Source organism: Patagioenas fasciata, chromosome 15 (assembly GCF_037038585.1).
Source record: "Patagioenas fasciata isolate bPatFas1 chromosome 15, bPatFas1.hap1, whole genome shotgun sequence".
NCBI classification, from domain to species: domain Eukaryota; kingdom Metazoa; phylum Chordata; class Aves; order Columbiformes; family Columbidae; genus Patagioenas; species Patagioenas fasciata.
Genome location: NC_092534.1, coordinates 17479629 through 17505303, shown reverse-complemented (window position 1 = coordinate 17505303; position 25675 = coordinate 17479629). Strand labels below are relative to the sequence as shown.

General features: G+C 43.5%; 2 protein-coding genes across 8 annotated transcripts in view; one reads left to right on the top strand and one right to left on the bottom strand.

The window, feature by feature from the left end:
- The window catches only part of LOC136108724 (radial spoke head 10 homolog B2-like), a 16099-nt gene extending 2771 nt beyond the window's left edge, over nt 1-13328 (top strand). For 5 of the 7 annotated variants that reach the window (XM_071815105.1, XM_071815107.1, XM_065850816.2 and 2 more), the window contains 18 exons: nt 205-273; nt 482-655; nt 1692-1777; nt 2402-2522; nt 3358-3534; nt 4210-4351; nt 4826-4950; nt 5412-5601; nt 6292-6403; nt 6486-6565; nt 6668-6816; nt 7420-7527; nt 7970-8146; nt 8913-9035; nt 10174-10222; nt 10738-10848; nt 11820-12015; nt 12446-13328. In XM_071815105.1, coding sequence (XP_071671206.1) covers nt 205-273; nt 482-655; nt 1692-1777; nt 2402-2522; nt 3358-3534; nt 4210-4351; nt 4826-4950; nt 5412-5601; nt 6292-6403; nt 6486-6565; nt 6668-6816; nt 7420-7527; nt 7970-8146; nt 8913-9035; nt 10174-10222; nt 10738-10848; nt 11820-12015; nt 12446-12641 — 2385 coding nt within the window. In that variant the 3' untranslated portion in view covers nt 12642-13328. The other 2 variants (XM_065850818.2, XM_071815109.1) reach the window with 2 other exon arrangements.
- CCZ1 (CCZ1 homolog, vacuolar protein trafficking and biogenesis associated) lies at nt 13032-25675 on the bottom strand. The gene is made up of 15 exons (XM_065850819.2): nt 25487-25675; nt 24169-24266; nt 23953-24046; nt 23781-23855; nt 22773-22820; nt 22119-22202; nt 21243-21418; nt 20548-20629; nt 19897-19958; nt 18896-19007; nt 18272-18305; nt 17837-17954; nt 15621-15779; nt 14486-14613; nt 13032-13380 (listed from the first exon to the last, which is right to left on the bottom strand). The coding sequence occupies exons 1-15, from the start codon at nt 25580-25582 to the stop codon at nt 13325-13327; spliced, it is 1422 nt and encodes a 473-aa protein (XP_065706891.2). The 5' UTR covers nt 25583-25675; the 3' UTR covers nt 13032-13324.

Sequence of the window (25675 nt, the reverse complement as noted above, 5' to 3'; positions counted from 1 at the left end):
TACAACAGGCAGGCTGTTTCTTTTAATGTAGGTGGAGGTTAAGCACTCAGAATGTGTGAGCATTGAAAGCTTTATTGGTTTCTGACCTTAAAACTCCTCATTTGAAACCAGGAGGGGAATTAATATGTCATTATTTTGAAATCTTTAAAATTCAGTTGCGCTAAGAACAAATTTGCGAACGGTGCCGCTCTCTTCATTTTGAAGGGCATGTTTTCTGAAGGTTTGATGCATGGACAAGGGACTTACACGTGGGCTGATGGAGTCAAGTATGAGGTAAAGTGCAATTTAACTTATAACTGAACACAATTACAGCCAATTAGATGTGCAAATTCAATGAAATTAGATAAGTTGCAGTAATGGGTACAGTACAGCTGGCAACTGCAGAACTATGGCAGTAAATTCAATCACAAGCCCAAATTCCCTGAGATAGTTGGAGAACAGTGAGTCTCAGTTTTTTAAATGTTATAATTTAATCTTTTAGGGAACATTTGTTAAGAATGTGCAGATGCTTAATGGCCGTTATACATGGAATGATGGCACCATTTATGAAGGATCTGTCAAGAATGGACTTAGGCATGGATTTGGATTTTTCAGGAGTGGTACTTGTCCTGTTTCTTACATTGGCTATTGGTATAAAGGCAAAAGACACGGAAAGGTAAGTAAAAACACCAGATGAGAGCATGGTCTTGGGTGACTCCCATCCAGAACAGCAAGGACTCTTCTGCAGAGGTTTTTATGCCATTGCATGATCTTATACTATATAGAGGTTCGTTTTTCCTAAGGGTGTTCTCTGAAGTCGTGAATGCTAATTGAAACAATTGGCGTGGGATCTCGTTTGTAGTGGAAGGGATGAACAGTGTCCTAAAAGAACACTTGGCCTCTTGGGTGGTTTGTCCTTTGTGCTGCTCCAAGGGGGTGATGACAGAGTCAAAACCGACGACTGCATCAGTAGCCACATAGCAATGACAATCAGCTTCCCAGTAAAAACAGAGTGATCCCACTTCCCAAATGTGTTAAGCAGACCAAGTATGGTAATCACTTACATGAGATAAGGCAGTCTTAATTGTAACATCTAGTTCAAACTTTTTATAGGCAAGTAGTGCTCTTATCTGTCTCCGTTTTGTGCACCCACATTGAGACTCTTCTGGGCCTGACGTTGTGAAGAGTGATGCTCAGTGTTTGAGGAAAATCCATTCTAATGACGTGGTTTTGAGTTGTGTGTCACTAAAGAGGCATTGAAGTCACACAGGCTGCTGTGGGTGGTCACCAGAGCAATGGTCTGTCTGGTTTGCTTTGAGGGGAAGTGATCAGATAAAGACAACAGTTAGTGCTGTAACCTAGGGTTGGAATTGGCAGTGGGTCAGGAAGCTGGTCTGCCTCAGGGTGACTGCTGCGGTGAAGTTGCTGACGTTAGCTCTCTGAAAGCATTTCCGAGTGGTTTGAAACACATCGTAGGCTTTGAAGTGTCATACGAGGTTTTTTTAATACTTGGTCTGTCTTAAGGTCTTAACATTCATCGAAAGAGGGTGCTTTGTTATTGAAGTCTGTCACAGCAGTGGCTTTCAATACAGTGTCTTGAAGTGACTGTAAGTAAGAGGGTGATTACAAGTGTTTTAAGTAATTTGTATGCCATGTTATATTAATGTAGATGAATATTGAGGTATTTAAATTGACTGTACTGTTTGTTTCAGGGTACTGTTTATTATGATAAGGAACATACCTCTTGGTATTCAGGCGACTGGGTAAATAACGTCAAAGAAGGATGGGGAATGAGATGGTAAATGCGGTAACGCTTGTTCTTCACGTTTTTTATTTTACATGTAGTAGCATACAATTTCTTCTGTTTATAATGGATACAAATGCTACCATTTCAAAGTAGCGTGTACTTTCTGCAGTGGAATAAATAATTGTACAATGTGCTTAATAATAGTAAGATAGATCTTCTCTATAACGTACATTTTTATGTTGGTATATTTCTACTGATCATTCCCATAAAGGAATATATAAAGATAAAATACAAAATAAGCTTTGGTAAACTACAAATCAACATCTAAAAACAAATACACTCAATTGATTTGAACAGATGGAGCTGTTTTCATGAATAAATGAATTATTTGTGGAAGTACATATAAAATAATATTTTGATTAGCTATGGCAAAGACTCTTTGAATAAAAAGAACTGGGTAATATTTTTACAGTGACTTGTAAATTAAAATAGGAAGGTAGCAGTAGGTACAATGAAAGCTCTGTATACGTGACACAGTGAGCAACTTTAAAATTACTGCTAATATTTAGCATTAATAAATGCTGAATTTATTAGCAGTTAGGTTTTGCATAAGCCTTGCTTTCAGAAGACTCACTCAGAATGCTGTTTGAATGGGTCGTTAATGTTTTATTGCAGCTATAAGTCTGGAAATACCTATGAAGGTCAGTGGGAGAAAAATGTACGTCATGGCAAAGGAAGAATGAGATGGTTGACAGCTAATCAGGAGTATATGGGACAGTGGGCGTACGGCATACAGGTATTCATTTCTTCCGCAGCAGCCTCTTCGGTTCAGCATCTGTCCGTTACTCCAGGAGAAGCAGATGGGGAGTTTGGTGCGATACCAGAGCTGTGTACGATTTGTGCCAGTTGCGGTAGTGGAAATACGCTGTTTAAGTTGGTTCTCATTTTAGGAGTATTCAAATTTTAAAAGGCTTTTGACATAGACTTACAAAATCATAATTTAATCTCCTAATGGAAAATATAACCCTTTTTCATTTAAAAAAAGGTGTAAAACATTAAATGTTTGTGACTATACTTGGCTTGAGATGTGACTTCAGCAGTGAGTGTATGTGGCAGTTTACTTCTGTGTCACCTGCGAAATACTAGACCAAATTGTTCCCTCTTGTAGAAGTTTTATGATAGAAGGAGATTTCTGGCATTTTCTGTTCTTTCTACTTATTCTGTTGGGAAAAGAGTGTGAACTGCTTCCTCTGTCTTTATATAAAATGGTCATGGAGTCCGTCTTGTGGAACATGGCGGCTCTGCCTGGCGTGCTGCTCCTCCTGCCTGCGCGGCGTTAGGCCCAAAGGCCTCGGGCGGGCAGGGTGTCTGCAGGAGTCCTGCTGGGAGAGCGGGCCCAGGTGCGTGTGGATCCAGTGCATCCTCTGAGCGCGGCTCCCGCGCACCTCTGCAGTGCAGCTCTGCGGATGGTTTGGAGTGCAGCAGCTGTCGGCTGGGTGCTTGTAGTTGGGAGGTTTGCCAACAGTGGCTCTTGAAGATGCCCAGGTGATTCTCCTTGTTAAAAGTCTGGACTTGTAGCTATAGTAGCTCTTCCGGAGACTTTTTTTTTAACATACAGGTTTTTTTTTCAGCATGGATATGGCACCCACATATGGTTTTTGAAGAGAATACCTATGTCTCAGTATCCTTTAAGGAATCAGTACATAGGTGATTTTGTAAATGGGCAACGACACGGCCATGGGAAGTTCATATATGCCAGTGGAGCAGTGTACGATGGTGAATGGGTTTGCAATAAGAAGCACGGCAAGGTAAGGATTGACAAGTAGCAAGACAAAACTACAGGCAACACCAGAGGAGACTGTTGTGCTCTGTGTAGTGGATCTCTAGATTTCTGTATGGAAAACCACATTCAATTTGTATTGTGGGTGAAATCCCAACTGAAAGGGCAGGGTCCGCTGGAAACCTCGCTGGGCCACAGGTTTGACTCTGTGGTTACACGTGTGTCGTGTGTATTACGTGAAGAAATCCATCTTACTGTGGAGATTTTCAGTGCAATAGGTGCACGGTGATTTTTGCAGTTGGTCAGTACTTCCACTCCTACACTATGAGCTAATGGATTTTAAGATATCCTTGCACAGAGATGTTCTCACACTCACACAGTGTTTAAAAACACCTGTGAGCCGAGTGCCACGTGTGCAAACTGAAAATTGCAAACACGTCTTTCTATATGGGGGGGAACATTTTTCCTCAAAATACTTTTCAAAATCAAATGTATATATCAGCAATTATTCATCCCAACAGCGTACTTTAACTAACAAATGACAAAGTACTTTATAAAAGAGGGTAGGAAAAAATATTTTGCTTTATTTTATCTCATTTTAGTCAAGATTCTTAGAAGGAAATTTGACTGAAAATATAAGTTTGGTTTTTTTTTTTCTGATCTTTGATGTATATTGAAATTAATCAAATTAATCTGTCTGTAGGGCAAGTTCGTCTTCAAGAATGGTCACGTGTATGAAGGAGGGTTCATAGATGATCGTGTAGTAGAATCTGCAGCTTTTCAAGTGGATGCAACGCATGCAGAAGAGCTGAATGCCATTTGCACAGGAAGTTATTTTGGCACTGGTAAGCAGCTTAACAAAACAAATTCTAATCAGTTCACATTTTGTTGTTCCTTTTTTCTGTACTGGGAAGTAGTTCGTACTTAAGAGCCAGACATATTTCTTAAAGATCTCTGATGAAGATGGAGTTATCTTAATAATTAACGACTTTTGCTCCCATACTTCTTGTTTCCTGTGCGTGACACATGGAGTTGAGCGACACATTCACACGACATCTTTTAGTGCTGTTGGAACATTGTTGTCTGAAAGTTTTGTAACATATGTAATATTTGAATTTCCTTTTGCCTAGGGGCTGGACTGGACAGGATTGCTCTTCAGTCGTTATGATGTTGATTGTTAAAATTCTGCTCACTAAAAAGGAGTCTCTGTTATTCTTAGTTTGAAGTCAGTAAGATAAGAAGAAATAATGTAGGAGCTGTTTCCTGTGTGTGCTTATATATATTTTTTTAGTCTGTTCTAACTTATTTTATTTGCATAGTAGAAAACATCACAATCATCAATGGCTCAAAAGATACTTCTGCTCTGGGATCAAATATTGAGCTGGATTTATCTTCACTGCTTGACTTGTTGCCGAGAGAGGAGAGGCATGAAGAAGTAAAACAAGTAAGAGTCTGCTGGTTTGTGGTTTCAGTTTCCCCTGCACTATGTTTCATATTATTTTATTTCTGGTTTATTTGTATTAAAGTAACTCTTTCCACTAAAGAATTATTTGAAAATACAAAGACCATGAAATCAGAAAAACAAAAAGAAGGGACAGTATTACCTCCTTCTAAGCTTCCACTAGAAGACAATAAAAAATATGTAAACATGTCTGGAAGTGCATTCAGCAACTGCCTTTAGCTCCTGGGAGGTTTATCTGCTGACAGAGACTGATTTATTTTCATCAGTCACCAAAAAATGTGTATTACAACTACGTGTGAGTCGTGTTCTCACGAACACTTGAGCAGGGGTATGGTCTTTGAAGTTACAAGATCCAAAGCGTTACATGCCCAGTAGCAGGATCAATACAAGCTGATCCCTACTTGCTGTGAGATGATGCTGAAAACATATTCTACTTTATTTAGGTAGAATTTGCTGTGCTGAGACATATGACAGAACTGAGAAGAGTTTACACTTTCTACAGCAGCTTAGGCTGTGACCATTCTCTTGACAACACTTTCCTCATGACTAAGTTCCAATTTTGGCGATTTCTGAAGGACTGCCGGTTTCACCACTCCAACACAACTCTTGCCGAAATGGATCGGTTATTGAGTGGTTTGTATTTCTGTGAACTGGGGTCTAGCATCTAGAAATGTTAACAGTAAGCTGTGGAGAGTTGGAGTGACGAGTTTCTGCTAAGAGCTCAGCTCTGGTACTTTCTCGGGCCCTGTGAGTTCTCAGGGGTGCGTTAACTTCTCCAGGCACTTCAGGTGCTTAGGTGAGAAAATGCCAAACTGAAATACTGCTTTAAAATTGTTCTACAGAGCCATCGGTTCAAAAATTGTATTCACCCTGGTCTTGCTGCTACCATTAAATGCGGTTGTGAGAGCTCTGAGAAAGAAAAGTGAAAGGAACAAATCTTTTTCTCTCCCCCTCTCCCCGCCGTGCTCTTAACTTTGGTTTGCATGTAGTGTCTTTTGTTTCTTCCATAGAGACCGTTAATCAATTGGTTCCATCTAGAACTGCAGGGTTTAACCCCAGCTTCACTTCCCCTCTCATTCCTGGATGCCGAGCGGATGTGTTTCCAGAAGTAGAGACTCTATAAGATTCAGCTATAGGGGAACAGTTCTCCCTTGAATTGCTTGTTTGGAAGTGATGCTGTCTGTCTGTCTGGTTCTTCCAGGAGTGTCATTACATTGTGATAGATAGAGATGGGGAGGGTAAGACAGACTGACCAGTCAATATGCCTATAAGCAGTTAAATGTACATTATAGCAATAGAGATTTATTTTGTAAAAAATTTTAGGTGATAAAACGCCACTTGAGGAGATACATTGTCCACATCAGACTTTACTGTTCAGAACCTTCTTATCTTATCTTATTCGTCTGGCATTTCATATCTACCATGAAGAGCACAAGTAAGTTTCATCTTTTAGTGAAATCGATTGCAGTGTAACCAGTTTGAGTTTTCCCAGCCGAGTTTTTTTGTTCCAACTCCAGAGGCGAAGGTCCTTGTCTGTGTAAGTGTTTCCTAGGAGCCATGGCCAGGAACGTTACTCCTGCTGCCTGTCATATCCAGGGTGAGTAATGGTATTGCTTCTGTGCTGTGCAGAATTCATCAGTTAGTACCACATCCATCGCAATTCTATTGTAACTTATTCTATCCCAATTCATTTTTAAAGGTACCTTGTTTTCTGAAGAGCGATGCACAGTTTTTGCCATGAACTACCTCGACAAATGCTGGGGAATATATCGAGCTTTTTGTAAACCAAGCACCAGACCTCCATTTGAACCTACAATGACAATGAGGCGTTTTCTTTTCATGTTGAACGTAATAATCTCTTTTGATTTTGTGTGCTTAGATGTGCTTTATTTGATCGGTTGATATAAGCATTTTAAAATACTCCCTATGGCTTCTGCACAGTTGAAAACGTAGGAGCAATGTTTTTTGTGCAAACTGTACACAAACGTTATAGTTGTTCTATAGAAGTTATATATGTGCTTTTGCAGGATTGAATTCTGATTTCGTACTTGATTATTTCAGATAATCAAACCTTAGAAAAATGTGTTGTAAGGGAATAGAGATATTTTTGTTGGCTTTTTTCCCCCCCATCCTGTGAAATGTTTGCATGAAAATGTCTAATGGTAGAACTCAAAGACTGGCAGCTTTTGAAAATAATACAGTAAACCATTTTAGTAATGTGATTTTTTAATACTTTTATTTATGAGCTTTCACAGGTTCTTAGCACTGTGTTTGCAGGAAAAATTGCCATTGACTTCAGTGGGGCCAGAATTTCACTTGGTCGTTAATGACAGATGTGGAAGTATCGTTTGAAACCACTAGGAAGTTTGATGCAGGATTTAAAGGGAGCTCGATCAGGTCCATGTGGGAATGCCTTCAGTGCTGTTAACATGTAACATTTGCCTTGCTCAGGATTTTAAACTTCTCAGCAAACAATTAACTGCTTCAAGAGTCGTGGAAATACTTGTCAACGATGGTCCCCCTCTGCATGACAGCAGCAGTACCAACCTGGAGCAGGAGGTGTGGAAGTCATTTAATGTGGTGCTTTAAACACTATCCGATAAACTGAGCGCACAGTGTAAACCTAACTGAGGGATTCATAATACACCCATTCTTCGGGTTTCTGGAAGCACTGTATGCAATTAAATGTTTTCGGTAATAGCAACAGTTATGTGTTATTTGTTAGAGAAATTTCTCATAGCTCCAGGTACAGCAAAAACTATGCAGTATTTATTTCAATGTGACTTGTATAAGGCATAACACAGTATATCACCTGAATTTTTTAAGCTTTGGTTGTTCTCAGTTTTTCTTCAGAAGAAGGGACGTTTCAATACATAAATGAGGCCAGTGAGGCTTCACAAACAGTCACTTTAGAGTTTTTTGCTTGTTAAGGTACATATGCACATTAATGAAAGTATTTTACAAAATGAATGAATGAATCACTGTGTTTGTTTTACTCTAGTTGGTTTTTCTTGAATTTGTTGAAGCTCTTCTTGATTGTGCGTTGGTGTTTGTTACCAGCGATGTGATTAAGGAGCAAGCAGATCGTGATAATCAGAAAAGAAGCAGCTTTGGAATTGCAGGCCTCTCCGAGGGAACCACAAAAGTGTCTCTGTACCCAGAATATTCTCTGTCTCAGGTGAATTTGATGCAGACTTGTTAAATATGAGCATATGGCGCTTTAGAGGGCGAAGTTGGGCCCTGTGAATGATGAGTGTTTCCTGAACATAAAAACCAATTTCCCCTTTTTGCATAAACACTCATTTGATTGGGTCCTTCTGCTTTTTCCATTTGTAACTACTTCAGATCATAACATCAGTATAGACAGTTTAAACACATTTGCACATTTTCCTAGAGAACTATAAATATACATAAAGTACTCGCAAGTCCTCTGGTGTTCAAAGGGGAATCGACAGATGGGTGGACTGGTGGCAGATGTGTCTCTGCTGTTCGAGGCTGAACGTCTCCATTTGCTCTGTAAAGCAGCGTTGCAGTTGTTCTATGTCGCAAGCTTCCCAGCAGTTGAACTGTGCTCTCTTTTTGCTAAACTTTTGAATGAAGATTTTGTAGGTTGTGAGATGCTGCCTGTGACTTTTGTGCTGTTTAGATGCACGGGGACTTAGAATTCTTATTCAGAATTATGCACAAAATGAAGGTATTTTTATTCAGTCAAAGAGCATTCGCAAACACCTGATTTCACTGGTGCCACTGAACACCACCACCCTGCATTCTCTGGCCAGTTGTTTCCATCCTGTGGAACTGTTCCCTTGTATCATTGCAAACATTAAGGCAGCTGCACAATTAAAACAGTCCAGTAAAAATGCTCAGATTTTCCAAGAGTGAAAGAAAGTCTTAGTTTAAAATGTATTTATTGTAAAATTCTTCTTGTGTTTACTTTTTATTAGTGCGCCACCAGCAGAAGTGCGGCTGGTACAGACATAAATGATGACATTTCCGAGGCGGCTGATCACGCATGGTTGTCTTCAACCACAGTTGTGCCATCACAAGACGAAATAAAGAAACGTGAGGTATGTAGAAAACCCACACTAAAAGATGGAGCAGAGGGTTTGTAATTCATGGGTGGTAGAGAGGCCAAGGCAGTTTTGAAAGTGACTAGAATTTCATCTGTTATATTGAATACGTGTTCCTGTGCCTGGATCCATGTATGAGCTTAGAAGTGGTGCATTTCCCTTGCTAACAAGGTGTTTGCTCCCACGCATACCCCCATACAGTGTTATTTAGGATATTGGGTGGTACCTTCTACATTAACTAAAAAGAGGTGAATAACACTGCATTTTTATATTTATTCACAAGGTGGGAAATGAGAGGCTGAGAAGTGGGCAGAGAAATGTAAAAGCACTGGGAAGGCAACTGTAATATAATTCATAAAACACATTTCAGAATTCTTCAGCAAGCTTCTCACCTTCGCTGCTTTGACAGTTTTGTACCCAGTGTGTGACTATAATGAGATTCTTGTTGTTCCAAGAGCACAAATAGATTCTCTTATCCCTGTGGTTTTGGGGTAAGATAGTGAGGGTTATTGTTTTGTACTGGAATTGTGGAAATCAGACAGAGAATTTGGAAACTTTCTGACGTTTAGAAAGTCTACCAAGACTTAGAAATTAGAATTGTGTTTGATCTGTGTTTTCGTGAGACTTTTACTGTCACTCGTCTGAGAAGAGTGGCATCACCAGGCGGCAGGAGATGCTGGGGATGTCAGCTGGAAAGATTTCAAAGCTTCATTCTCAGGTGTACGCTTTGATGTTGCTCTCTCCTTTTCGCTCAGTATAACTCCTGGATTACATTTCAATAGTCAGGAATAGCAATTCATCATTTCCTCAGGCGCAGAGGAATAGTAGTATATAGAGCAACATGTAAGAGCAGAGGGACGTGTCTCAGAACAGGAGCTTGGGCTCTGCAGTGGGATCACCCCACTGCCCTGGCTGTGGCAGAGGTAAAGTGTTAGGAGTGATTTGCTCATACTTGAAAGCGTGAAGTGCTGTTGTAAGTTAAATATTTTGAAATAAGTGTAATTGCAGAATGCATTTGACCGGCAGAATGCTTTGGAGATAGGAATTTGCATGACTCAAATTGACAACATGATTTGACTTTTGAATTTGAATACAAGTCCAGGCATTTAGTAACTGAATTTAAATCTCTTGCCAGTCGCAGGGACCTTGTGAAGGCAGAGGGCAACCTCAAGAACTTCTGCTGGGTGAGTACTGTGCTTACCAGGAGCATCTCCAAGCAGTGCTGCTGCAGGAGATTCACACTTCCTAGTTTTAAAAGCGATTGGAACGGTGGCCGGTCAGGCAGCAGTGGGATGTATTGCAGTTCATTGGGAGCTGCATTCAGTGTGGCAGTTACAGCACAGTTAACGTTGAGCTTTCCACTCCTGCTGTACACAGGTAGCTGGGCAGGTCTGAATCTCTGAGCTTTCTGTGCCTTTTAGTTGGAAGCGGTCACATTGTCCTTCAAGTAACTTAAAAGGCTTTTTAAAATGTATTTTTTCCTGTTCTGTCCCACTGATTGGGGCATGGAAACAGGAGACTGAACTTCGTGCTGTGCCTTCATTAGAAACAAACTTTTTGTCAGTGCAGAAGTGTTTCAACTACAGGCCCAGCTGGAAGGCCAGGTGACAATTTATGTTTGTGCTGAAGATCAAACCTGACATTTAATTCACAGAATTACAGACTGAGTAGTTCTCATTTTCTTTCTTTGCAATATCAGATACCATCCTCTCATTTCACACAACTCCTGGGGATACCGAAGACGCTCCGTCATTGCTCAGCAGGGATGCAGAAAAAGAACAAGGTTTCGGTCCAGCAAAGGAGGTGACAGGTAAAGCAGTTGTGCTGTTCCAGGACTAGCACAAAAAATGCCTCATAGCTCTTGAATTGTGGAATTCTAATTCTGTATGCAGATTTCAGCTTGTCACAAGAGGGCAGTAAATGAGCATTAATTCTGGAGAAGGATTTTTAAAGAAAACTTTTAAAATATCTTTTAAAAGAAAAACTTAGAAAGTAAATGAGAAGTGTAAGTACTGGCTTAGTTTCCTGCATTTTAAAATGCCACTTATTATTTGTAGGGCATCTATAAACTGTAATTTGTATTTATTCCAGTCTGCAAGCCTGCCTGTGTGGTTTTTTTCCATCTCTCAGACAAATAAAATACACCACTGCTATGTCTTGCTGCCTTTACTTAATGTAAGAATTATTGTTACTGGTGTGCCACCAGTAGCTGGGACGTCTGCTCTTGTGCCAGCCCAGCGTCCCTGCAGAGCACGGATCAGTCAGTGTTTTCCAGCGTGCAGGCTGGTGACCTGGTACCGTCTCCCCAACGGCGCGTTAGCGGGTCTCCTCGGGGTGGTTTCTGTGCTTGTTGGGTGTTTTCTGCAGATGAAGAACCCACATCCAAGAACACAGGTGGACGAGGATCTGTGTGTGGCCATCAGCTCTGTCCCCAGACTCTGATGACTGAAAGGTTACAGATCTGAAAGAACAGAGTTTCTTGCAGGACCAGCACTGCCCGCGCCTGGTTCGACAGCCGGGACAGCCGGGACAGCCGGCTGCTCGCACGCCGGCGTGGCCGCTGCTCCGTTCCTCGTGCAGTCGTGGGTGCTGCCTTGTCATCAGATCACCGCAGAAGACGTTCTGTTCTTTGTTGCCATTCCTAGGGACGGATCCCCTGAAGACCCGGAGAAGGGCCATCCATCCCCATTGCAGACCCACAGATCTGAAGTATCCTAGTCCAAACCACATTTGAAATAGAAGTGCCCTGCTAATTAAACATATTTAATTTGCATGTTGCAGATGTACCAAAAGAAGCCAAAACTGAACAAGATGCGGAATGTAGTTTGTGGATGTGTCAGATGCAAATCTTTTTTACAACCAAGTTCTTCCCTGCCTACCAGCATGAAGAGGTGCTGGTGGAGAAAATAAAAGAAAACCGAATACATGATGCTGAATTAGCTGAGCTGAGAAAGACCAAGGATGAGGAACTGGCAAAGTGAGTGTTGTATCTTGTCTTGAAGTACCAGTATCATTCTACTAACAAAATTATTGAAAGTGAGGAGTGTGCTTTAATAAAGTAGAATAGCATAATATAACTGGGAAAACAAGCTCATCCAGGGACATACAGAATGTAACTCGTGTGACTGCTGTTACTGGTGGCAGCGCTAAATACGGCCTGCTTTCAGGTTACAGAACCCTTAACTCTGATCTTTCCTGGCACTTGAGCCCTGCCCAGTGTAACGGCACTTCATACGCTTTTTGCATCGTGTATGGCAAACTTGAAGTGGTAACCAGACAGATTTTCTGCTTCTCTACATTCTGACAGTTCATCCTGCTCATACTGTGAATAGAGCTGCAGTTGCTCAGCCAGCAGAAATCTGCCTCCCCCTCTTACAGTATATTAGATCTAAACTTTGTTCCCTCAGAATTATTGCTGAAAGAGAAGCAGAAGAGGCAAAAAGGCAGGCGTCAGAAAAGGCGTTGGACTCCAAGAGCGCGCATTCTAAGGAGCCAGAGGAGCCTGACGCGCTGGCGCTGAAGAAGGAGCCGTCGGGCAGGTCCCAGCCGGCTGTCAACAAGGCGCCTGCTGGCAAAAGGAAAAAGAAGAGATCGGTCTTCTGATGAACTACCGACGCTTGGAGTGAGTACGCCTGCAAGGAGGAAAAACACTGCAACGGGAGAACCGGGTTGCCAGTAAGGTCTGAAATACAAGTACAATAAAACTGTTTGCACAAGACACGCTGGTTTCAGAGGGAAATGCTCTTACACCACGGGGCTTGGGAGAAGGAATCCAGTAATTTACACGAGTGTAACCCTTTGACCAGAACTGGTGCAGAAGGCAGTGCCTGACCTGCAGCTAAAACGTAACAGGCTGAAGCAGCAGCTGCAAAGAACCGGTCAGCCTGGGTTGTTTGTTCAGGGGTCTTTTGTAGCTGGTCTAGTTTCACATTGTAGAAAATGAACAGAACATCACGCGATGATGCAAACGAACACGTGAAGACAAAGATGCCCTTAAAAGTGTAACAATTATTAATTTTATTTTCCAGGAAAATATTCACATAACGATATCAGAATGGAATGGTACAGATGAATTCAGACTGGTTTTTAATTATTGTGCACATAAACTTTTTAAAATCTAAAAATTTTATGGTCAGAGTTTACAGATTTTAGTAGAAATTTGATTCTTACAAAGCAAGTATTGCTTTACTATTGTCATTATTCCAGTCAATAATATGACTAATAACTTTTCATACGTTGAACAAGTATCTGACATTGACACCTTCAATAAATCAGCCCTTTGCAAATCAATCCAAGAAGAAAATATTATTAAACTGTGTTGCACAAAGTTTCTTCACTTCTTCTGTAAAAAAAAAAAAAAAAGTTATCTCAGTACGATATTTCATAAGAACCTCTGCAACAGAAGCCCTGGGGATCATCCACAACACTGTAATTAAGTTAAACCAGGAAAACGCCGTGGAGTTTCTAATGCAGGAATACACTGAACTTTATTCTGTCCTCAGTAAGCGGAAGTCGACCGCGTCCGCCCCGTCACGCTGTCTGAGAGATGAGTTTGTTCCAAGTGCTGGTCCCTCATCCTGTGGGGCTTCTCTGCTGCAACAGCACAAGACTCAGACACTGTGACCCCTCCTGGGGGGAGGAGGGATTGGTGCGGCCTGGGACAACAGATCGAGTCAGCAAAGCTGCTGCTTCGTGCTGTTTGGCAGACACCACTTGGAGGGAAGCAGAACTCCCTCAGTTTATCAGGCACAGAAACACTCATTTACTGTTTCTGTATGGCAGGTTTGACCCTGAAAGACAGATCAGAAACCACTGCAAGTTACGCAGCTCATTCCCTGCTCTACAGTGGAGGTAGCCAGGCTGTGGTCTTGGCACAGTTTTCTTTCCCATCATCCAAGTGAGCACATTGCATCCCATTAAAACAGAGCGCCCTAAAACTGCTGCAAGTAAGACTCAAAGTGCCATTTCTGTTAGTGCCTTTATAAGCTTATTGCATTTTAATGTTAATTTGCACTCTTAGCCATAGTAAATAATTCTCAAAATAGCACTAGAAACCAGAGAACAAAGGAATGAGGATCACTGACAGGACAAACATTATGTATAAGTAACTCACTCATGGATCATTGACAAATAAAAACCTAACTCAGATGTAAATATGTTCAGCTGTCACCTGTAATACACTTCATTAATTACTCCTAAATTAAGCTCACGGAGCTCTCTGTTATTTGAAGGAGGAACAATGACTGATGAATAATTTAGAACGTCTGCTGAATATTTATGTGGCTCTGTCGCAGCGGCAGAAGGCAGCCTGAAACCCACGGCAAACCTGCCCGTCCATCACGGATCAACCCCTCTCTGGAGTTCTTGAGAGATGGATTTTATTACTTCTCCAGGGACATACATTTTAGTAGTAACTGTATTTAAAGGCAATAAGAAGCAACCCTTACCATTAACTTCAATCAGATTCGCATTTTTCTGATTCAAAATAACATACAGTTCTCGCTGGTCAGACTTCTTCCCAACTACCCAGTAATCACTCATCGCCTTCACAATAATTTCCTCATCTTCATCAGCTCTGAAAGAGATTTTTTAGAGTAAAGAAGGTGGCAGCAAGTTCATCTTCAACAACTTTATTTGTAATCATTAGGACAGCTTAATGTCATAAATTGCTGTGGCTGTGCAAAGAGAGACTCCGAACACTAATGAGGCATAATCCAGCCATGCAGGATAAAGGCTTCCTAAGTGGCTGCCTGGGACAGTGACATCCCCAGGTGCGTACGTCATCCGTTTGTCCACCAGCCAAACCCCCAGTGCTGTGAGCGCCCCGAGAACGATGACGCGCTGCACAGCGCGCGGTTCGCGGAGGTCGCGGATGGTGCGGTGATACTAAGCTTTCACATACGGAAATCGTTAAACCTAGAACTAAACCACGCTCAGCAGCTCGATACATTACATAAAGCTGTCACTAACCCAGTACTTCCACAATATGATGAAATACTCTCTTTTCTTTCATAGAAAAATGAAAACCTTGGCCTTGAGTAGTGGAAGAGTTGCCAATTGCTAATTAGAGTTCCAGACATGACAATCATTCAGCATTTTCATGTTCTTTATCCATTTTTACAGCGGCAGGGTCTCCCACCTGAAGCGCGACACCCAGTGACAAGGAGGCAGCTCTCGTGCCGTACCTGCAGCACCTGCGCTTCACGCGCTGCGTGCCCTGTGAGGCAGCCAGCTGTTCCAGCAGGGCACGGCACGGCAGAGATCGGGCGGACTCAACTGCAAAACCACCATGTTCATGTCCCTTCTCAGTTTGTTACAGGTACTCTGAAGCTTCAAATAGATATTTTCTTGGATAGAGGCTCTGGCCCTTCTTTAAATCATTTTTAAAAGGACAACAGAAGTTTTGTTTAAGACAGATTAGTTCTGAACCAACACAAAACACCAGATGTGACCCATGTTACACCATTTATCTCACAGAGCTATGAATAGCCATCCGTGAACAAAAAGACGTGAAAGCTTCACTCATTTGGAAAGATCTGCCTGGCAGGAGGAGTTACAGACTGGTTAATAGTTAAGCATTACCTGGAGAAGTCACTGTTGATGTCACCGAGAATCTTCATGAGGTCAGGGTGAACCGATGCAAGTGATACGCTGGGTGTTTTCCTCATGTGAATGGTACTTTTCTCTGCCAGGTTCATGTGGTTGAAATAGATAAACTTAAACTGAGGCTCCTTCTCAGCCCTAGGAAGATTTTAAAAACCACGTGACTTGTGACCGCAGACACGTTGTGTAAGCACAGGCTGCACAGAGAACAGGAACAGCCATGCAAAGCGTGCTCGGACGTCCTGAAGCTACCACTGAAGAGACCAAGTATAATACACTAAGTCTTGTGGTACAGACTTCATTTTAACACTTTAAAAAAAGGTGAGCCTGCCAAACCAACCCTTGTGCTCTTAGTCTCTGGTAAACAGACACAGGGAGTCGAAGGCCTTGTCCCACTGCGCACGAGCAGTCTGCATTTTTCTAATGAGCTCTTCTTTCTCTGCCCCCATTCTGTTTCCTTGCCCCCCGTGCCAGTCCGGTCTGGTCTGAACAGATCCTAGGTCTTTAATTTGACTCAGAAGTCATCTTCCACTCACGTCTTCACTATTTGTTACAATCAAAAGAAACCATTCTTCCCCCCATCATCTGTGTGGGCCAATCAAGAGACTATTTTCAAACTCCTGCCTTGGCAGTCTCTTCCATTTCTTTCATTAAGTTAATAGAGGACCTGTCAGAGCGGTAGTTTTGGTAGAAGTCGCAACAAATTCAGACTGGCAAAAACCGGCTCTAGCAGCTGGCACTTGAGGCCATGTATTATTTAGTCAGGGAGATAACGGATGGCACCACTCGCCCTGGCAAACAACTGGATCCCCTTGCTCTGTGTCACCCACACACACTGGTGTCAAGAAACTGTATCACAGTTTCAGGCCACCACGGCATGAAACTTTAAAACCAGTAAAGCTGCCAAAGCCAGTCCTGGATGACATTAGAAAAACCAAGTTCAATGATTTAGTAGTTCGGCACAATTCCAAGCGTATCCTGTTCTATACCCTGCGATGCTGCTGATCTGGCCACTCACACACACCTATCTTTGGTTCATTCCTCTTTGGCTGCCATGTGTGATGCTGTTCTGGCTTCCCCAGCTAACAGATCTATCTAAAAATTGATACAATTTAATGGCAAGTCAGCTATAGTTCTAAAAGAAGCGTATTTTTCCAAAGCATGAACATCCTTTCTCGTTTCACTTGTTCTGCCCCTCAAGCCCTCACCTTAGTCCTGCAAAACAGAAACAATAAGAGCTTCTTCCTCACTATACAGGGCACCACTTCTGAAGAGAGTACTCGAACTGTGAAACTTGCACTGTAACCAGATAATCGCTTACTGAAGTCCCATTTCAAACTGTTAAACACAGGTGGTTCCGGTATCTAGACCTTCGTTTTCCCTTTGGAGCTCAGGGTTACACACACTGTGCCCGAGGCCACACCGAGAGCCGGTGCTGCCAGTGGCCACTTGGTGTGAAAAACGCCCTTCTTTTTGTGCACCACACAGAACAGCAGAAGGTAAAAGCACAAGTCACAGGAAATCAGCGCAAAGGATGTGGGCACAAACACCATTATATTTCTTCATTTTTTTCCCAAACTCCAACGTTCGACTAACCCAGGGGCTACTTGTGAACATGAGACTCTGTCCTCCTCAAGAACAGTGACATGTGAACTGCAGTCAGGATTCTGCAGGAACTGCTGCTCCAGCAGGAGCCCACAGGAGGCTGCGCTGCCCTGGGTTTCGCCAGCTTGGACCTGTTCTACACACCATGAACGCCCCATCGCCACCCGCCAGCTCACGCGTGTTCACAAACAAAGCCTGGGAGTTCGCCTCCTGCACCTCGAGGTTCCGCTCACAGCTGGGGGTCAGGACGCAGAATGGCAAAAAGAGCGACATTTATCTTAATACTGACATCACTTTTTCTGCAACAATTACGCACATAGAGGAAAAAGGTTTCAGCAGCCACATAATAAAACTTCATTCCTAACTAAATAATGTGTATGTTGTTACTTCAGGGAGACCTAAATATGCAACAACAGGCCCTTTTAAAATGCTTAAGATGCAGGAAGGTAGATAAACATCATTTAAAGCACACAGCTAACACAATGCTTTCAACATCTGGGTTCATGTTACCATTATTTAAGCAGTTCATTGAACCTACTTTTTAACCAGCTAACAAGGGATTGCAGCAGGAGCAGAAATGCGGTACGAACCCTGATATCCTCTTGTTGATGTTGTATTGTTCACAGATGTCTGATGCTAACACGGTGAGCTGAGGCCCAACAATACTGTCCAGTTTACGGCAAAACTCCAGCGTAGGAGGAATTGAGGCTTGGTGGAAGGCAAAGAAAAGGGAGAGGTTGAACATGCAGTGTTTCAGTTTTCTTTCAACATCGCTGAGAGTCCTGGACAATTTTCTGCCTTAATTGCAACCTTATGGATGATTTTGAGAGTGCACGGCTAACTGTGGCAATATTTAGTCATTTTACTGCGCAAGTTGAGTTACTTATACCACTGGCACAGAAATCAAGAGACTGATAAAAGCACTCGTGAAGAACAAACTCAAATAACAATTAACATGAGTATTTTCAAGAGTAAAACAAGTGGCATGTAATAGCGTTTTGACTACGGCTTGGCCAGGTACTCACCATCGATCATAAAGCAGACAGCTGCGCTCATGGCCTGCAACAAGAAAGGTCAGAGCAGATAAAGCATTTACAGCAGGTCACCCCCACTACCTCAAACCAGTGACGACACGTCAGTGAGGTCACACAGGTACAACAGTGACATTAAATAAAGCTTAAAGGCAGTGCTTCAACAGGATAACTTCTGTGCAACCCTGCACAACACGGGTACTTATGATTTCAAAATTCAGTCCAGTTTACAGTTTTTAACTTGTAGGGAAAAGGTAAAATTTGCTAAAAATGGATTTTTTTGCAAGGATAAATGTCGGCAAGCAACTTGCATTTCATTTAATATTTGTTTCTTTTATTGATTAATGCTACATAAAGCCAGGTGTGAAACCACCTGAAGTAACTGAAGGCTGGTATTTTGCTTTAATAGAACAGCTGGTTGTGTGGGAGGGCATGGGACGGGGAAAAGAGATTCAGACTTTAAAAGCTTGTTGCTAGAAACACCAGTTTTCTGTCTGTTGCTTTAGCCTGGACACACCAACAATCTCTACACAATTCCTAAGTGTTTCACATCATTGTCATCCTTACTGTATATAGATTCCTAATTCTGTGGAATAATTGCAGAGAAAAACGTAATACCTTATAAACAATTAAATGAAGCTCTTCGTAAGTGTCATCAGTGTTAACGAATATTTTTGGGAAACGGCATTTTGCTTCTGGATCATTAAGATTTAAAGGTCCAGTAAGAAACCTATAAAATAATAGGTCAGGTGTGTTGAATTCTTATATTTCAGTTTTTCCTCTTTAGCAGATGTTTTTAAACCAGCACTTACTTGCATGCATGAATGTATTTGAATACGAGCGTTCAGCTCTCTAGGGAAGTGTGGAGCCCTTTATTTATATATCGTCATAACACTCTTACATTTCCGAGTATGATTTGCGTATAAGCTCCTAAGAATTACAGGCCCAGCAGGCCAGAATGCTGCCAAGGAGATAAAAGTGCAGATCACCAAAGAGACAGCACCACAACTATTTCAAGTTGTGAGTGTCTGTAAAACCTCATTGTTTGTTGCTGCTGGGCAAGCACTCTGCTTTCCAACAGAACCTTCACACGAGTTTTGTGTAGAACGGGGTGTATTAGAAGCACAGAAACTTGTGGGGGTGGAAACAGGGAGCGTGTGCCAGTGCCGGGATCCCAGAATACAATAAATCAGGCAAGAGGAATTACCACGATTAAAGAAACACGTCCAAACCACACTTGTTCAAAATAACGTTGCCCGGCTGTTTACGTACAGAGTTCCCCACTGTGACATGCTCAGAGAGGAAAAATGAATAAGTAAATCCCTAGGTCAAATCCACACCTTTGTCTGAAGTGCCCGACTGAAAAGCAATGACCAGAGCACTTCAGAATTTTTCATGCAGAGCATCAGGAACAGTGGGGAAGAAAAAGAAATGCATGGTAATGTTAACGAAGCCTCTTCTCTTTTTTCCCAGAGGTCAGGTGTTACATCGCACGAACTACTGCGTGACCTTGGAGCGTGAGCGGTGTGTGGAATGTGTTCTCAAAACACAGGTACTCCTCCCCAACGTTCTGCCCTCCAGGGAAGCAGCAGTAGGTGGTGACAGGGAACGAGAGCTACCTGCCATAGTGCTGCAGGTTTCCTGGCATTTCCGCACGTATGGGAGAATCTCTTCCTGCTAACTGAAGGACGAGAACACACACATGAAAAATAGCCGAGAGGTCTTCAAATCAAAGCAAACCATTTGCAGACATGCAGACTCCTGAAGATCTACATGTGTGTAACATGAAGGAGGTAAAGCTAAAGTGTAAGGGGTGCTGACAGAACAGGCCATCCTGCTGTTGTATTTATTAGTTTAAAAACTGAGCTGATGGAGCAATAGCCAAGTGCACGTGGTCTCACGGCACTGCACGCTGCACCAGCCCTCAGGCCGCGGTGACTCATCTGCAGCACCGAGCAGTCACCACGTACCAGCGCTCGGTACAGCTCCTACCAATATCGCACGTTTAAATGATCAGCACAATTCATATTGTGAGCACTAGGTGCAAATACTACAGTATTTAGGTAAAGTGCCCCAAAAGCAATAAATTTCAGAATTCCTAAACTAGAATTTAAGGGGGGGAGAGGGAAAGAGACCTATTCCTTTTTGGTATTTTAGCCCTTAGTGGTACCAGATAAACAGAAAGAAGAAAAAAAACCCAAGCAAACACAAAAACTAAAAGCAACAACAACCTCGATCCCCACCCCCCCAAAAAACCCCAACTTCCCTACCTCGGGCTCCATGTGCCTCGGAAAGAGAGATGTCGTGAGATATTTGTACAAAATCCTCATGTCATCCTGTTCCAATCCACTCCTGTAGCATCAGGGAGGAAAAGAAACACAAGTGGTGTTTGTGCGGCAGCTCAGATCCAACACTTCCTCTAACCAAAACTCAGGCGGAGCACACACCAAACTAGGGCAGCAACAGTTCCGTGCCTCAGATTAAATCCCAGAACATTCATTTTTATCAAATGTTAGTTTGTTTGCTAAATACAAACCACATCTAAATTAGCTGTAAACCAGAAGAGAAATAGAAACAATATTTAAACACACAAAGATCAAGTTTTCTATTCTGAAGTCCATTTAAAAGTGGAACTCTTCACAATCATTGCAGCTTTCTGGTTCAGAACCATGTAGAGAATAATCATTTAATTAACCTTCTCTACTAAGAGCTCCTACAGAGGACCTTGTGCATATGCACGAGGCTCTGTGTGACGGAAAGGACGCGGACGCTTCTCCAGCTGCTCCTCGGGCCAGCTGGGCAGTAAGCACTGGGTCCAGGTCACAGACTCTAAAGCCAAAGACCAGTGCCTTTCCTGCATAGCACTCATCGCACCCTTCGGTTTTCTCATTCTCATGTAACTCACTAACTCAGAAGCTTTGCTGTTATGGCACTTGTTAATAGGATGAGAAATTGAAGTACCTACCAGATAAGTTGGTCATTGTAGAGGAATGCTGTATACTTGACTATGTTCAGGCTTTCTTCCATCCTATTGATAAATGACTGAATTTTCAAGTAAGTCATTTTATCCAGTGGAAAGAAGCTGATTCCACAAAACACATCCAGCAGATCACAAGACTGTAAATGCAGCGTCTGCAAGTACTAAGAAACAATGACAGTTGTTTTACAGAACTCAGAAAGCTTCCGATGTGTAGATTTAAATGTCAAATTCGAGTCTAATCCCCAGTAATCTACACTAATAATCAAAAAAACCCACAAACCCTTCTAGTTCTGCTTATATGACACACTCCTTCATGTGGGGACAGACCCGCAGTGATGGAGCAGGAGGCGGAAACTGAAAGTCACCACTATCCATTACTTCACAGTACCGCGGGACTGAACTGCGCACGCCGCTGTGGAATCTGCTCCCCAGCCCAGACGCTGTCAGGACTCCACCAGCCAGAGCCCGCGCGGTCCGGTGTGAGCTCAGCGTTCCCCGGCTCTGAGTGGAGGCCCAGGACCTCTCCACATTCCTTCCAACCTGAAGGGTCCTGCCACAGCTCCTCAAACAGGTCTGCACAGACCGTCCTCACACTCACAGCAGAGTTTCCAAAGAATGAACATGATTCCATTAGAAAAAATGTCCAAGAGCTAAGCTGCTCCATCGAGCCATAATCCTGCTGGGGTTCAACTCCATCTAAAGAACCCACCGCATCAGCAGGAAGCATTTGACAAAATTAGTAACCAGACTTCTTGTGTTGCTGCTGCACCTTTTCCACTGCCTGTGCTGTAGAGTTAAAGCCACTTACAGATTTTTGCATTTTATTTCCCCGCTGTATGTACCTGCAAAATAAGGTCTTACCCGATGGAAGAATTTCTCCAGTCTCTCCTTGAGAACTTTGACGCCTCCGTCTTCCCTGGCTTTCAGGAACGTGCCATTGAAAAGCTAAGAGTTAAATGGAAAAAAAAATCAAAATCAGTCAGTTGGGTAATCACTTACAATAATTTCTTACAACCTGGCCATGAATATAGCTAAATTACAATACAGCTTCTCAGTATTTGAGCTCCACAAAGATGCAAATGTACCCCTTCTTTATTGAAAAAACCCTCTCGGATTTGCAGAGTCCAGGTATATATGTCGGTAGAGAAGGAAACTAAATTCTTTATCTGTGTATCTCATGCCCTTGCTTTGCAGAAGCCAGACTGATGGCCTTTATCCAGTATGCTTCAATATCTAATGCCACTGAAGTCAAATGCTTGGTAGTGTGACTGCCCACACAAGAAATCTGGACTTCACAGAAATCAGTTTATTGTAAAAATAAGAGCCTTCTAATGAACCAGCACAGGTAACTGCAAAAGCTTTATTTTTCTCCTCTACCAACACCACTGCAGCTGCTGTAAGAGAGCAGACAGCAATGACACAAGAACGTCAAAGCACTGATGAGCTTGCACGTCCCAACGGTACCACGAGATCTCTTCCTCTGCCCACAGGAGGAGCCGTTGCCATTAACGCTACCTTGTACATGCTGTAGCACTGCTGCAGGACCGAGCTGTAAACCTTGTCCTGCGGAAAACAGAGCGGGACATTACTGTAAGCACAGGCAGACTGTCAAATATTTTGGGTGAGCTACACATAATGTATGTTTTCAAAGAGCCAGCAAACACACAAATTAGAGAAGGGGATCTCTGAAAAGTTAAATAGCATTTTTAGTCAGCATCTAGAAGTGTCTTTGTACTTTAAAAGCACAGTTTCAATAACGGGGGAATCCCATTCCCCCTTACATTTAATACCAAGAGCGCTTTATTAACTCGTGCACAAGATACCGGTTACAAATACTTTTCCCTAAGGCCAGTGCTCAGTGAATGTATTTCTGACTAGATTTCTCTTTGTCCAAGCCCAAGGCTAAAGGAGGTGGGACACCTCAGCAGTTTTTATTGGGCCAGACGAAGGAAGGACAATTTTCTTGTTTGCCTAGCAAAACAGGGTGCCTGTTACCCCAGCCTCTTCCTTAGAACACAATGCGGAACAGCACAGAACTGATGCACGCTGCAATGAATGAGGCACCATGAACAACCAGCTTCTTCAGTATCATCCCAGCTGCCCAAATACCTTCCTGTATACGACTACACTGACCTAATGGTGCTGCAGTTCGGACAAGAAATCCCACAATAGTTATGCCAATAATCTGGAAAAACAAACAGCTCAAAGATTACTAGCAGTCTCAAGAAAGTAGTAATATGCACACTTACACCAAATAAAAATACATAAATTTAAAATCTCGCAATAACTTTCTTAAACAAACGAATCCTAAGAAACAGTCACCTATTCCAAGCTAAAAGTCTCACAGCTGTAATTTCACCGATGTTTATTGGGTGATCTCAAATGGCTTCTGGATAATTCTCTATCTTGCTCTCTTCTTTAGGCTTTATTGAAAAGTACTTTGCCCTTTTTCCATTTATGGAGATAGACAGATAGTCAATTTGGCAACAATTCAAGAGGAATCAAACTAAGATATTTTATTACCAGTAATTCGTCTTCCTGATATTCATAGACTGGCTTTCCATCTTTGTGTTTTTCTATTATGGGATTCCGTACAACCTGGCAAGTGGAACAGGCTGCTATTAGACAATGCAGAATGCATTGAGAACGCTGCGGTATGGTGGTTTAGAAATATGCATATCACATGCATACGTACCATGACCATCCAGAAGTTTTCTTCGGGCTCATGGAAAAATTGTCTGTTCTTCTGTGTATGCAGGGATTTTGCAGGTTTTGTTGGACTAAAGGTCCTGGAAAGAAAACATATATGTAGACATAGATATTTATACACACAGAAAGAAAACATATGACTGGGAAATTTAAAATAGAGCGTTTGTGCTAATGCAAGGAGCCGTGCAATGAGGCTTCACACCTTGTGAATTGTACTATAGCTTCACATAGTCCCACATTTCTAATTTTTTCATTCTTCTCTACTTCATTTGGGTGATAGAAGAGAATCTTCTTTTCTTCCTAAAATTTGAATAAGAATCAAAGCAAATGCATTTAACGGAACCAGAGTTAAAGAATAATAAGTTCATTGTTTGCTTGTTTTTTCACTTTAATCCCTTCATTTCCTAGGCAGAATTTTATCTTGTACCTAAATGGGCTTCTGTAAACTGGATAAAAGACGCACTTAACCACACTTTAGCAGTCGGTCATCCCCAGAAATCTCAAAACGCTTTATAAATTCCCAAGCTACCGGAATGAGAGGCCCTCGTCACCTCACAGCTCGTTCAAAGCAAGGCTGGCTTCAAAGCCGGATCAGAGCCAGGCGAGCTTCAAAGCCAGCTCACATTGCTCAAGCCCTTGTCCAAAGATGGAGATTCCACCACATTTCCAGGCCCGCTCTGCTGTTTGACCACTTCATTGTGAAGAACTTTGTTTTCCTGTTTCATCAGAATTTCTCTTGCTGGCACTTCTACCGTGACCCCTGGGCCTTCCACTGCCGGAGCAGCTGACTCCATCCCCTACAGCCGCCCACCAGTCCCACGTCACGGCCGCGCCGCGCACACCCGGGTATCTTAGGCTCTCCGGTCCCCAGGGGCTGCGGCTCGCGGGCCCTGGGCTGGGCTTGCTTCGGGTTGTCACCCGTGCCGTGCCCCGGAGGAGCGCGGTGCCCACAGCACGGGAAGCCACTGCTCGCCCGCACGGCCCGGGACGTTCCCGCTGCCGCCAGGGAAGCGGCCGCTCCACGTACAGCCCGCTCACCAGGGCTGCCCGCTCACCAGGGCTGCCCGGGCCCGCGGAGCTCCCTCCGCTGCCGGCCCCGCCTGTCCCGCCGCACGGGGCTGTCCCGCCAGCGCCGAACCCAGCGCAGCAACAGCGTCCCGGCGCGGGTCACCCGCGGACGGGGACACCGCACAGCCTCGTCACCCGCGTCATTAATCAGTAGGTAAGCAGGCTGTTCTGTCCAAAACGTACCAAACTGAAGGCTACCACACGCACCGCACAGCCTGCGCTTACCCACAGCTGCCCAGCACAGACAGACCGGCAGAGCGCGGCCGCACCGCAGACACCCGAGTCCCAGGCTCCTCCCGTCCCGCCCAGCGATCGCCGCTCCCCGCCCGGGACGCTCCGTTGCGGCCCCAGCCCCGGGGAGGGCCGGCAGAGCCGCCCCGGAGCCGCCTGCGGCAACCGAGGCCGGGCCGGGGCCGCAGCTCCGCCCGCACCGGGACGCGCCCGCCCGGTACCTCTCCCTCCTTGGGCCCCAGCTGGGGGTTGTAGATGAAGAAGCTGAGCAGGGTCGGAGGGAGCAGCTTCTCCGGGCCGGCCCCCGTCGCCGCCATCGTGAGCGCGGAGCCGGCGGCCGCCGCGCACCATCGAGACGGCGCTTCCGCCTCCCCGCCCGCCCCGGAACAGCACGGCGCGGGACAGGAAGT